Source organism: Jaculus jaculus, chromosome 1 (genome assembly GCF_020740685.1).
Source record: "Jaculus jaculus isolate mJacJac1 chromosome 1, mJacJac1.mat.Y.cur, whole genome shotgun sequence".
In the NCBI taxonomy this organism is placed as follows: domain Eukaryota; kingdom Metazoa; phylum Chordata; class Mammalia; order Rodentia; family Dipodidae; genus Jaculus; species Jaculus jaculus.
The window spans coordinates 239,739,772-239,752,824 of NC_059102.1; the positions used below are offsets into that span (position 1 = coordinate 239,739,772).

Consider the following 13,053-nt stretch of genomic DNA (forward strand, 5'->3'; position numbering starts at 1 on the left):
CTTTTGACACAAGATCTTGGGCAGCTGAACTCACATCTGCTATCAATTCTGAGAACAAGACTCAGATGAGCTAGCTTTGAACATACGCACATGGGCGAAACAAGCTGCCTTTTTCTGATTGTGGACTCGTCATCGTGAGCTCTGTCATCTCCTAATTGTTCCTTGGGGAAATTGAATCTACGTTGGAACCTCACACATGGCTAGTGCAGGGCCACCTCCAGACCCCATGGGAGAGTCTCTGGAGTCAGAACACAGGATGCTGTTTTGATGGGAGGAGCATGGTCCCACCCAGCCTGCCGGGCAGTGCAGCTGGACAGCAGCTGTTGACATGAGTTGTAGGGGACTGTAACAGTTAGGACAAGGATGCATGACAGCTCTTCCTTATGTATGTTGCCAAGGATTGAGTCCATTTGTCTCTGTTTTGGAGTTAGAATCCAAGACTGATGTGGGGCCAGCCAGATGTGACAGCATCACTTTCAAGGGCATACCAATTTGTCCATTTGCCATTCCTATTTCTGCCCCTCTTCAAAGAACACAGGAGCCAAAGGCCATGTTCACAGAGATATTCACAGAACCAGAGAAAGGTGGAAGGTCCCAATGAAGGGATGAGAAAACAGAGAAGCATACTCTGGTTTTGTCAGATGTACCCACCGCCGATGGGTCTACTCAGTGCGCTGACTCACTGGTTCACTCATCTCCTTTGCTCATATTTCCATTCTTCTTGGGACGAATGCATCACTCATCTGCTCTTGCATCTGGCCATCCCTCCACTTAACCATCTGCTTACCTTACCCATCCACCCATTTAACTATCTGCCCAAATACACATCCAACTTCCCACCATCCATCTACCCATCTGTCTAATAACCCAATGGTTCATCTATATGACTGTCCAATCATTCATCCAGCAAACTTATTCAAGAGTCTAACTGTACCAGGTACTATAGATATGCTTAAAAAATATAAAAATGTTCTTCAAAGGGACTCATGGGGAATATGGAAAGAAAGAGAACAAATTTCAGTCTCCAAACATAGGCATGAAAAATATATGACTTTATTATTTTTTCATATTTTAATTGTTGTTTGTTTTAAGCCCATATTTGACCAAATCTTTACCCTCAGTCCTGTTTCAAGGCTTCCATTTTCCCTCGAGAGATGTGTGGCAAATCTTGGGCTTGTATACTGAGTGCAAAAGCTTTGGGGGAGGACCCACCTGGTCCTTGAGTTATGTGACCTCTCATATCTTGGCTGAGTCTTCCTTGGGCCTGACCACCAGGCCTTGGCTTGATACTCTGTTTGGAGGACTGTTTCTCTGCAATGCTGCCCACAGATATATCTGCTTGTAGTAATGGCTTAACCTTGGATGTTCATGAATCTCTATTGGGAACATTTTGAAAGCTCCTAGAGCTGAGGCCCCACCTCAGACCACTTAAACAAGAAATTCCATCTCTCTCTAAAATAAAAAAGGGCTGGAGAGATGGCTTAGTGGTTAAGTCACTTCCCTGTGAAGCCTAAGGGCCCATGGTTGACTCTCCAGATCCCACTTAAGTCAGACGCACAAATGTGAGGAAAGTGCAAGAATTCACATGCCCACTAGGTGGCAGAAGTGCCTGGAGTTCAGTTGCAGGGGCTGAGGCCTTAGTGAGCCAATTCTGTGTGTGTGTGTGTGTGTGTGTGTGTGTGTGTGTGTGTGTGTCTAAAATAAAATAAGAAAAGAAACCCCATGACTAAACTTTTGCATTTTTACACGTAACTCCATGGAAGCTTTCTCATGGATAGCAAAGAGTTTAAACAATGAGTGAAGGATGAAAACAAGACATGAGATGTATCATTTTAGTCTGAAAAAGCTACTTTGTCTTGGTCCCAATCTGCTTGTACGAAGATGGAGAATGGCCAGGGAGTCTACTTTCTACTCAGCCACATGCCTTCTTTAGCACTGGCTTGGGAAGATGAACTTGCATAAAGGTGCAGCAACACAGGGAAACTGAGCATTGTGGTACACACTTGTCCCAGCCTGTGGGAGTCTGAGGCAAGAGGATCACGAGCTCAAGTCTAGCATAAAAGAGAGGCCCTGTCTTGCAAGGCCAAAAAGGTAGCTCAGTGGTAGAGTGCTTGCCTAGCATCCATAAGTCCTTGGGTTTGATCCTTAGAAAAAGAGGAAAAAATGCAAAATGGAAAAGATAACAGAGGAGAAGGGGAGGCAACAAGGGGCAGGGGGGTGATGTGGAAAACAAAGAGGAACAGGTACCGAAAATTTTCAACTCTTCCTACAAGATGAGCGCAGCAGCCACGTCCTGCCCACGGTGCCCATGGTCTTGACGGGGCAACACCAGCAGGAAGCAGAGGGCGAGGACAGGTATGCTGCTGTCAACCTGAAGCAGTCTGAGGGTGTCAAACAAGGCAGCTTAGATGCCAGGGAGGCATCAGGGCCTGGGATACCCTAGCTTCTGTCTCAGCCCTATTCTCCATGTGACTGACTCACTCAGTTCTGAGCTTCTCCAGGGAGCCCCGGGTCTGTTTGCTCTCTCCCCGGGATTTAATCATCCTAGGCATTCTGTGAATGCTGCGGCACATTCCCCTCCACGATGCCTGTTGGGATGTAAGGTATATAGCTGGGAAAGTTGGAGTTCCTAGCACTATGAGACCACGGAAGTGGGTCATGGGGTCAGAGGGGCGTGGGGTGGCTTCCAGAGCAGATGGAGCTTTCTGACTCTGTCTACGATGTGCTTAGGCAGGACCTGGCCTGGAAGTGGATTACGTGGCTGTAGCACTGGGAGAAGGAAAGCTGGTCGTGGAGGGCGGAGGGGCATGGCTGGAAAGGACCATATATCCTAATACCTCCATGGGTCCCAGCAGAGCAAAGCTCTCACTGCCGGCTTGTCCATTGCCCAGGTTGTGTGGATCACAGCCACGCTGCCTTACTTCGTGCTGTTTGTGCTCCTGGTCCACGGTGTCACCCTTCCTGGCGCCTCTAACGGCATCAATGCCTACCTGCACATCGACTTCTACCGCCTCAAAGAGGCCACGGTGAGTGTCTGCTAAGGCCCAGTGGCTGGAGGGCGGGTTCCCAGGGGCAGTGAAGGGGTCCAATCCTATATGCGGCAGAGGGTAACAGCTTTCGTCTGCTGGTTTCAGGTATGGATTGATGCTGCAACTCAGATATTTTTTTCTTTGGGGGCTGGATTTGGAGTCTTGATTGCATTTGCCAGTTACAACAAATTTGACAACAACTGTTACAGGTAAGTTTCTCCCCAAAGTTCGGGAAAGCTGAATCCTGGCACTTGGCCCAGGTGGGGATGAAAAGAGAGCTTTGTCTGGTCTGGAAACCACCTATCTTTGGATGAGCCAAACTTTCTTCTTGAGGATCATCCTGGGCATTCTGCAAACTCTGTGGCCTATGGGGTCCTGAGGTGTGCATTTCATTCCAGGATGCCCTTTAGGTTGTAAGTTATACAGCTGGAAGAGTTCAAGTCCCTAGCTCCAGGAGACATGGAAATGGGTCACTGGGACAGAGGAGCATGGGGTGGCTTCCAGAAGAGGTGGGGCTGCCTGACTGCCCGTCACGTGCTCAGGCGGGCAGTGGTGGAATAAGTAAGCTGGTGGGAGCCAGCTGGGACACAGGTAAAATTGCAGGACAGGTGGGGAGTCAGAAGACCAGCTCTAGCCTGAATCACTAAGCACTTGATGCTGTTTCCTGCAGACCCAGTGCTATCTGGGCTTCAGCCTGGGCCACGCTTTGGAACCCTCTATCACATCATTTAAGGCATAAGGCAGAATCACTGTGTTTCTAGTAAAAACAAAAGTAGAAGGGAGGCACTCCAACAGGAGAGGTTTTAGAGATATAAGGAAATGGGGTGACCTTCCCCTTAATAGGGTGCCAGAAATAACGTAGGAGTGAACCTGGAATGCCAGGTGAGATGACAGCAGGCAGATATGACATGGGGTGGGGGCAGCATAAGCGAAGACAGGGAGGTGGTGTGTTTGTGGACTGGCACCTTGCCTTGTCTGGTTTGCTCAGAGCATACTCTAGGCACCATGAGAAATAATGCAGGAAGGAAGGGCAGATCATCTTAGCATCCAGCATCGAAGCCATGAAAGGTTGACTAAAGAAGGAGGGTGCTGATCCATTCCCCAAGAGCTTGACAGCTGCTTCTGGTGTCAAACCATCCTGCCCATAAACTACCTATTCACTGAGCCAACAGGTGGTAGTGATAGTGAGGTGCTGGGGTCCATATACAGCAAGTCAGTGGAAAGGAGGGATGTCTCTTAAGGCTGGATCCAGACTGCTTAATGTACAAAGAGTCAGTGGGCCATCGGTAGAGATGAGGGCGGAGCAAAGTGGAATTGAACCAGCAGCATCTCTCTCCACCAGGGACGCCCTGCTGACCAGCACCATCAACTGTGTCACCAGCTTCATCTCTGGGTTTGCTATCTTCTCTATTCTCGGGTACATGGCCCACGAACACAAGGTCAATATCGAGGACGTCGCCACTGAAGGTGAGTGGCCAGATCACTTCGGCCTCAGCCAAAGGAGGTGAGGTTGGGCTGGCTGTGCAGTTGACCTCTGGTGGCTACAGGACTGCTCACTGGCTCTAAAGGCTTCTGAACTGCCCAACAGATGAGCTTTCCCTGGAGGTCATCGGTGAGCATTCCTGGCCACCCTGAGTCCTCTAAGTCAGCCTAGGAGGCATAGATCTTGGGGTGCCCGTTCTGCACCAGCCCCTGTGCTGAGCACTTGGCATATGCCTTAGTCTATGTTTTTATTGTCACAGAAACATCCCTGGGGCCGAGTGACTTTGACATAACAGGAGTTTAGCTAGCGTACACCTCTAGAAGTCCAGAGCATGGAACCTGTTAGGTGCTAGTCATCTGGTACGGACCACTTGCTGCTCATCCTGTGAAACAGAAGAAGAAATTCCTGTGTTAAGTCAAAAATGTAGTCCAGGCTTGTTTCACAGCAACCTGTTCTCCTAAAGCCAACCCAGCCCATGGAAAGTAAGAACTGCTGAAAGAAAAGCATCAGTCATGCCAACAAGCTTAAGTTACCTCTATAAGGTCCCCAAACTTCATGTTGCCATGTTGGAGACCATGCCTGAGCATGAGTTTTCAGTGGGGACAAACCATGTTCATTCCGTGGTAGCATCTCTTCACTGAGTTTCCACAAGGTGGCAAGTGTTAATAGATTTCCATTAAGAGTGAGAGGTCTGACATCAAAATAAAAGAGAGACTGATTGAGAGGGGGAGGGAATGTGATGGAGAGTGGAGTTTCAAAGGGGAAAGTGGAGGGAATTACCATGGAATATTGTTTACTGTTATGGAAGTTGTCAATTAAAAAATAAAAAAAAATTAAAAAAAGAGTGAAGAGGTCTGAAACTCAGGGTAAGTGAGTGGACCAAGGTCGCCCAGGTCATGAGCAGTGATGTCATCCTTCAACTACAATCAGCCTGGCTCTGGAGCCTATGTCCTTCTCCACTGCCCATTATGTCCATGAAACCACTGAGACCTGGGAAGGGACAGCTTCTAATGGAGGAGCCAGAGCATCTGAGAGTCAGAGTGCTCCCCCGTGGTGTGTAGGAGATCTAGGTAAGGCACTGCTGTCCGCCTGGCTGTTTGCAGTCAGCCTCGTTAATGCACAGTTAGTGTCCATTGGCTTTCTGATCACGAAATACCAGAGATAATCATTATATAGAGAGATCAGGCTGACTAGGCTCATAATTTTGGAGGTTTTAGCCCATGGTTGGTTGCTTTGGGCTTATGATGGGGCAGCACATAATTTGGGGACCACATGGACGGGGCACCCTCCAGAAGAGGAATCCATAAGAGGAATCCCTATGGCTGGGGGTACATTAAAGGGAATGTGGCTAGTGTACCAGTGTCTCCTGTAAGAGTATGTCCTCAGTGACTGAATGTCCCTATCTCTTAACATTACCACTTTCCAACTGCACCAAGTTGGAGACAAAGTCTTTGACACAAGGGCACTTGGGGGACATTAATGATCCAAATAATAACCTAGGAGAACCATGGTGTCATCAGTCATATCCAGACCAACACTTGATCTGTGCTCCCCACATGTCACTAAGTGTCTCAGGACTGGCTAGTGGTGATTAGACCCCAGAATGTTCCCCCGCCATTTGCAGCGCTGTTTGAGAGTGCTAGCCATTTGATCAGGCCCTGCTGTCTCTTACAGGAGCTGGCCTTGTGTTCATCCTGTATCCAGAAGCCATCTCTACTCTGTCAGGATCGACATTCTGGGCTGTCGTGTTTTTCATCATGCTCCTGGCTCTGGGCCTAGACAGCTCAGTGAGTAACCTTGCTCCGAACACCCCTTGCTTCCCAACACACACCTGGTGCTTAGCCGGAAGTTCTCATCATTGGGACCCTGAAGAGTAGCTGTTTCTGAAGGCCCTACTTCAGTGCAAACAACAAAGTGAGCTCTCCATCAAAATGATAGACCACCACCCAAGCCAGGAACTGCTAGGAACCCCCCATGGTATCATAGAGATCCAAACTGGATGCATGTCTGATAAGCCAACCCAACACTCTCCTCTTGCAGACAGGGAGACTGAATTCAGAAAGGACACAGACAGAATGTTCTCTAGCTAAGCATGTTCCCATTCATTATATTTTGTCATCAATAACTGACCATCACTGGGTTCTTAGATTCTTCATTTTATGTTACTCATATGCAAGATTGAGTTTCCTGGCATCTTTTTATGCCTGTGTCCTCCTTTATACATACAATATCTTAGGGTAGGGCTGGCCCATAGCTTTCCTCTCACTGCCTGTCACTCAGTGGATGTGTCAGAACAGTGTGCTAAGAGGGATTCAGAGGCCGATTCTGCCCCTAGAATGCTGCTATCAATTAATAATGTCTAGCAAAGGGAGAGAGGAGCAGGGGACATGCACGCTTCCTGTCTGTCACAACAGTGGCTCAGAGGGAATTTCTTATGTGATATGAGGCTCTCAAAGTCTGGAAATTTAGGTGACTGCTTTGTTTAGCAATTAGAAAGGTATCAAAAAGCCCTTGTCACAAATGGTGGCATGAAGTTCATATTGCATAGTTTTTTTGTACATATTTCTAAAGGGTCTATTTAGATGTAAAGGTGTCACCTGGATAATACATTTTTCTCTCTTCACTCTCCTTTGCTCATCAGTGCCACTTAGTCTGAGTAAGCCAGGAGTCAGAGACCTGTTGAGAGGGCAGAAAGGAGTCAGCTGCTCACCCTCCCATGTAGCTTCTGAGTTTGGTTGTAATCAGGGCAGGAAAGACAGCAGGCACTAGGAGAAAGGAAGGCTCTGTCTATCAGTTTCTGGAGGCAGCTCCAAGCATCCAGGGCTAAGACTCAGCTCTAGGGAGCCATTCATTCCTACTCAACTCTCGCCTGGTTCCCTCCAGATGGGAGGCATGGAGGCTGTCATCACAGGTTTGGCAGATGACTTCAAGATCCTGAAGCGACACCGGAAGCTCTTCACATTTGGTGTCTCCACCAGCACCTTCCTTCTGGCCCTGTTCTGCATAACCAAGGTGAGCCAGGGCTGGGCATGGGGTCGTCTGGAGCTTTCTACAGCTATGCTGCAATAAAGCAAGACATTCCCAGCCTTGGAGCTGGGGTGGGCAGGGGGGGGGAGGGGGTGGTCCCACTACCCTAAACCATGTGGTCTAGCACTCAGGTAGATCCTCTGTTGTCTCCTTTCACTTCTGGGGCTGACAATGTCTAAGCGACTCTATTCACTGCTGACTGGTTTATGAGCAGCGAAACCATCCCGTCCTATAAACACACTCTTAGAGCCACTGGCTCCTGCATGGGCACGCACTCAGCACCACAGCCCTGTGCTCTTCAGCAGGGCTTCGAGCATATGGAACAGGATGCAGGTAAGATTGGATCGTCACCACGGTTGGTGGCCATTTACACCAAAGATGGCCCCAGACCCTTTTTCTCCATGTCCTAGGGTGGAATTTATGTGCTGACTTTGTTGGACACCTTTGCGGCGGGTACTTCCATCCTCTTTGCTGTGCTCATGGAAGCCATTGGAGTTTCCTGGTTTTATGGTACGTGAGTGTATGTATGGCCAAGCCTCAGTCCCCTGTGCTCCTGGAGCCTTTTTGACCTGGAGATGGGAAAGGGCTTCTCATTTCCAGGGTAGCTACTTCGACTTATAGGGGTGAGCAGATCACATATTGGAAATAAGTCTCCCTAACCCTCAGCTCATCTGTGCACAAGGTCCCTCAACAGGAGGCCGCAAGGACCTCAGGGGTACCCTGTGTCCGTATCTGAAGAGAAACCCAGAGCAAGCTGTGCAGTCATGCCAGTGTAGCTGCCAGGATTGAGCAAACAAAACACAGGGTGTGCAGTTCAACGTGAACGTGGTTTATTAGTATAAATATGACCCAAATATTACATGCAAACCTACTTCTATTGAGTGTTTTGTTGGTCTGAAATTCATCCTGAAATTGATACATTATTTTTAATCTGCTCAACTCATTCTAGACAAATTGTCCAATGTGCTGTGATTGTTCATGTTCTCCATAGATGGACCAAGTAGTTTAATTGAGCGCTTACTCTTTCCTGCAGAGATTTTGGTGGGACGGCCTGGACATGTCTGTCAGACTGTAGTCCAGGCTGTACATATGCATATGCATATGGTGGGGTGACTGTGGACAGTTCTTTGCAGAGGAAAAATAAGCAAGAGGAAAGAGCTAGGCTTTCGCAAAAACAGTGTGGCTCTACAGCCTGGAACAGTCCTCTCTTCTTCTCACGGAAGTCAGGAAGCCCTACTCTCTCAGTAGACTGGCACATGAAAGGCAGCGCTGTCCCCAGGTCTGTCTCCTTCCTTATTTAGCATCATCAAAGTCCTCCATACCAGGACTCCCTCACTCCAGAGGGTCAGTATTCTGTCCCACTGCCCTGCTGTCCACTAGTACAAAGCCTCCCACACGCAAGGACATCCAGGGAGGCCCCAGGTCCTGTGGTATATTGGAGGGTTATCTCTGTGACAGTCTCGCCCTTTGTTCTCACAGGTGTGGACAGGTTCAGCAACGACATCCAGCAGATGATGGGATTCAAGCCGGGCCTGTACTGGAGACTGTGCTGGAAGTTTGTCAGCCCTGCTTTCCTCCTGGTGTGTGGCGTGTGGCCGGGGAGCTCTGGGGCTAGGGTGGCTGTGGGCAGGGAGGGGACGGTGGGTGTATTCATCCCTCAGAGGAGGAGGCACTGGGATCTAGGACCCCTGATCACGAACATGGAACTCTTGGGATGTTCAGCCTATTGATACCACAGTGAGCTGCCATCTTAGTGGATCCCCAGCCTGGGGCTCCATGGTGCTGGTTTCAAAGTCACTTTATACCTTTTTGTGTCCCCTGTTGTCTCTGCCTCCCTGCACGTGCGCTGTTATTTGTGTCTTGAATGCTTCCTCTTTTCTTTCCCTATTCTGTCCGCCTACAATCGTCTCATTGTTCCTCTTCTGCCTTTCCGGGTTCCTTGGCCTTTCTGTCACTCTCCTCTCCATCTTCCTTTCCTTTCCCCTCCCTCCACCCCTCCTCCTAGTTTGTGGTGGTGGTCAGCATCATCAATTTCAAGCCACTCACCTATGATGACTACGTTTTCCCATCCTGGGCCAACTGGGTTGGGTGGAGTATCGCCCTCTCGTCCATGGTTCTGGTACCTGCTTACGTCATCTACAAGTTCCTCCGTACGCAAGGATCCTTCCGGGAGGTGAGTCCTGGGCCAGCCTTTGGGGGCTGGGGTGAGAGGCGGCATGCCTACTAGTTGAGAGAAGAAACAGAGGACAGACCCACCTCATTGGCCAAGTGATTCTCCACATTGAGCCTTGGTTTTCATATCTGTGACCTCAGAATAGTACCGTGTAACTGTAGAGGGAAACACACTCTAGTGTGAGCACAATGCCTGGCCCGGGGGAGATGCTCAGTGCGTACTACCTGCGGGTCCTACTGTTGCTCTTGTGACCTGCCTAAAGTGCGTCATCCGCAGATGTCCCATCTCTCCCTGACCAAGCCCACTGCCATCTGACCATCTTTCCTAATCGTGATGATCTGTATAGCCTAGACCAGAGCTCTCAGAAATGAATTTTCCTCTTCTGCATATATGTGTTGTACACACATATACACTGTAACAATGACCTTCCCATTGCTGGAACTAAATCTCTGAAAAGCAAAGATCTCATTCCTTAACTCTGTCCACTTACTTGACAAGTACCATTTCAGCACCTAATGTGTGCCAAGAAGTATTCTCAGCACTAGACAAAAAAAATCCCTGCCTGCATGGAGGCACTTTTGGTTTTTCTTTTGGTAGTGGTACTGGGACTTGAAGCCAGGCCCTTGTGCCTGACAGACAAGTCATGGACTGAGCCATGTCCCCCTCAGTCCCTCAAATCTAGTCACTGTTTGTTGCGGTCAGGTTTGCATTGCTGGTAGAAATCACCCGACCAAGAGCAGCTTGTGGGGGAAAAAGGTTTATTTGGGCTTACAGGTCCAAAGGGAAGCTTTGTGATGGCAGGAGAACATGATGGCATGAGCAGTGAGTGCACATCACCCCCTGGCCAACATCAGATGGACAAAAGGAACAGGAGAGTGTGCCAAACACTGACAAGGGGACACTGGCTACAACACCCATTAGCCCACCCCCAACAATACACTGCCTCCAGGAGGCATTAATTCCTGAATCTCCATCAGCTGGGAATCTAGCTTTCAGAACACCTAAGTTTATGGGGAACACCTAAATCAAAACACTACACTGTTTTTCGCTGAATCCAGGTCTCAGTCTATCCCATACTGACTGTGTAGCCCAGTCTCATCTCAAATTTATGTCAATCCTCCTACCTCAGCTTCCTGAGTTCTGGAATCAAAGGTGAGAACCACATTCTAATGAAACAGATGGACAGAACAAGAATGCAGAGAGGTGCCTGCATCCTTCACTCTATTCCCTACCAAATGTTTCCTGTTCCCGAAGTCCCCAAGTTAGGGAGTCTCTGCCCTGAGCTGCTGGGAGAATTCATGGTCAGCGGAAACCAGGGCTGAGTCCTTTTCATCATCACCCTTTGAGTGGGGAGGAGGTTGCCCATGGCATTGTGGCCAGTCCCTGATTCAGAGCATGTACCCCAAGGCCATGCATATGTCTGTACACTGGGAGGGAGGTCTCACTGGTCTTGTATAGGTCCAGCAGGTCCACTTTCTCCAATTCTAATTTGAAATGAACCCATGATTGCTTGGTGCCAGCCCCTGACATGGGCTGCTAGCTCTCCCAGCAGCTGACTGTGGAATCCTTCACTCTGGGCCGCGAGGGCATGGCTCAGTGTCTGATCAATAACTGAAACAACAGTGGAGGTGTCTTTTGGAGATCTCCAAGAGCCTTCAGGCCAGTAACAGCAGGTGTCACCTGGGATACTGGGAGGGTTTCCCTGGCCCAACTGAGCATCCCACCCCTTCTCTATTGTCAACAGAGGCTGGCTTATGGCATCACACCGGAGAATGAGCACCACCTGGTGGCCCAGCGGGATGTCAGGCAGTTCCAGGTAGATGTAGCCTGGACTATGGGTTGAGGCGTTGGAGGGGTGTGGGATGGAGTGTAGCTGCTCTTGGTGTGTGCCCCACGCAGGAGCACAGTCAAGAAAATCCTTGGTAGCAGCTAGCTGCCATCCAGGCGGCTGAAGTGACGAGGTGGTTAAGGAGAGAAGCCTGTAGTCTGCCTTCTCCTTCCCCTCTCCCCTTTGCTCTGTGCTCCTGGGAATCCAAATGCTGGAAATTTCCCAAGATCTTATTCTACCTCTAGTTGTCAATTACACTAGGCCAAGGATGTCCTATCTCGAAGAAAGAGCTGTAACATGGAGTTAACCTAAGCCCTGCCTTTCCCCTTAAAATGCTAGGATTAGAGGGTGAGGATGCTCCTGGAGAGCCTCCTCCTTCCAGAAGGTTCATTTTCATTGTCTGGCCTCACGGATAAGTAAGGAATCCACCCACCCATACTCAAGGTCAGGAAGGGACAGCTATGTGCTTCCTGTCCTCTTGGTCCCTGTTTGCCACTGGCCCCAACATCATGGACTCATTCTCTGTGCAGCTGCGACACTGGCTGGCCATCTGACCCTGGTCCCGAGGAAGAGGAACCCACGTGCCAACGTCCACGTCAGAGACATGTGCTTCACTCCCACCCGGACGCTGCTTTGGGATTGCTCTCCTGGAAGACTCCCTTCCCACTTCCCTTCTTCTTCCCCAGTTACCAATGATTCCGTGACTCCGGTTTTTGTTCACCTTCAGTTCAGCCAGCCTGCGGGCTGTGAGCGGGGAGGACTGGTGAGCCTCCGGGGAGAGGAGGACAGGAGGAAGCGGGCAGGAGGAAACTTAACTTCTGGAATGCTTGGTTTGAGGGAAGCCTCGCCACATGGGGAGCCCACTGTACTGAAGCCCATGGCTCAGGCAGAATCCCCTCCCACGTTTGCTTGCACCTCAGACCACGGAAGAAGTCCTCATTTCACCAAATCTGAGAAAGGATGGACTTTTGGTCAGGCACCAAAAACCCAACAAAAGCCCAGCTGGGTCTGGTGTGAGAAGCGGGGTTGCACAGGCCATCCCTTTCTTGCCTACCCCAGTTGACACAGTGATGTCTGAGCCTCTGTCTGGGAGTTTGAATTTATTTATCCCTAAAATGAAGTCAGCATATATAGATGCTTTGGGAAATCTTGAGCGGAAGCACTCCTACTTCATTTTCTAGTTAACCTGAGCTTATTTATGGTGAGTTCTAGAATATTCCCCTGGCTCTGGTATTCAGATGGTCCCTAACCATGGATCCCAGGGGATGAATGTAGGTAAACCACAGTGGGGGGGGGGGGGGTTCTGTGCAGATGAGCCAGGTAAGCTGGTAGAGGCTGGGGGGCAAGCCACAGCTGCCATGGCCACATGCGGGTCTTACTATGTCATGCACGTGGGCGGTTTCTGGAGGTTTTGAAAGGGCCTTTGTGATGCCAGACGTGCAATCATCATAGGGCAGATGTGTCTTGATCACAGCGATCTCTGATGTTTTCATGGCGTCAGATGGGTGTCTGA

At 49.6% G+C, this 13,053-nt stretch overlaps 1 protein-coding gene across 1 annotated transcript in view; it reads left to right on the forward strand.

The window, feature by feature from the left end:
- The window catches only part of Slc6a2 (solute carrier family 6 member 2), a 43,629-nt gene extending 30,808 nt beyond the window's left edge, over positions 1 to 12,821 (forward strand). The window contains exons 5-14 of the mRNA XM_004664867.2: positions 2,892 to 3,026; positions 3,135 to 3,238; positions 4,372 to 4,496; positions 6,187 to 6,299; positions 7,396 to 7,524; positions 7,950 to 8,049; positions 9,019 to 9,119; positions 9,545 to 9,712; positions 11,457 to 11,528; positions 12,071 to 12,821. Coding sequence (XP_004664924.1) covers positions 2,892 to 3,026; positions 3,135 to 3,238; positions 4,372 to 4,496; positions 6,187 to 6,299; positions 7,396 to 7,524; positions 7,950 to 8,049; positions 9,019 to 9,119; positions 9,545 to 9,712; positions 11,457 to 11,528; positions 12,071 to 12,094 — 1,071 coding nt within the window. The 3' untranslated portion in view covers positions 12,095 to 12,821. The remainder of the gene's footprint in view (positions 1 to 2,891; positions 3,027 to 3,134; positions 3,239 to 4,371; positions 4,497 to 6,186; positions 6,300 to 7,395; positions 7,525 to 7,949; positions 8,050 to 9,018; positions 9,120 to 9,544; positions 9,713 to 11,456; positions 11,529 to 12,070) is intronic.
- Positions 12,822 to 13,053: the final 232 nt, after the last annotated feature.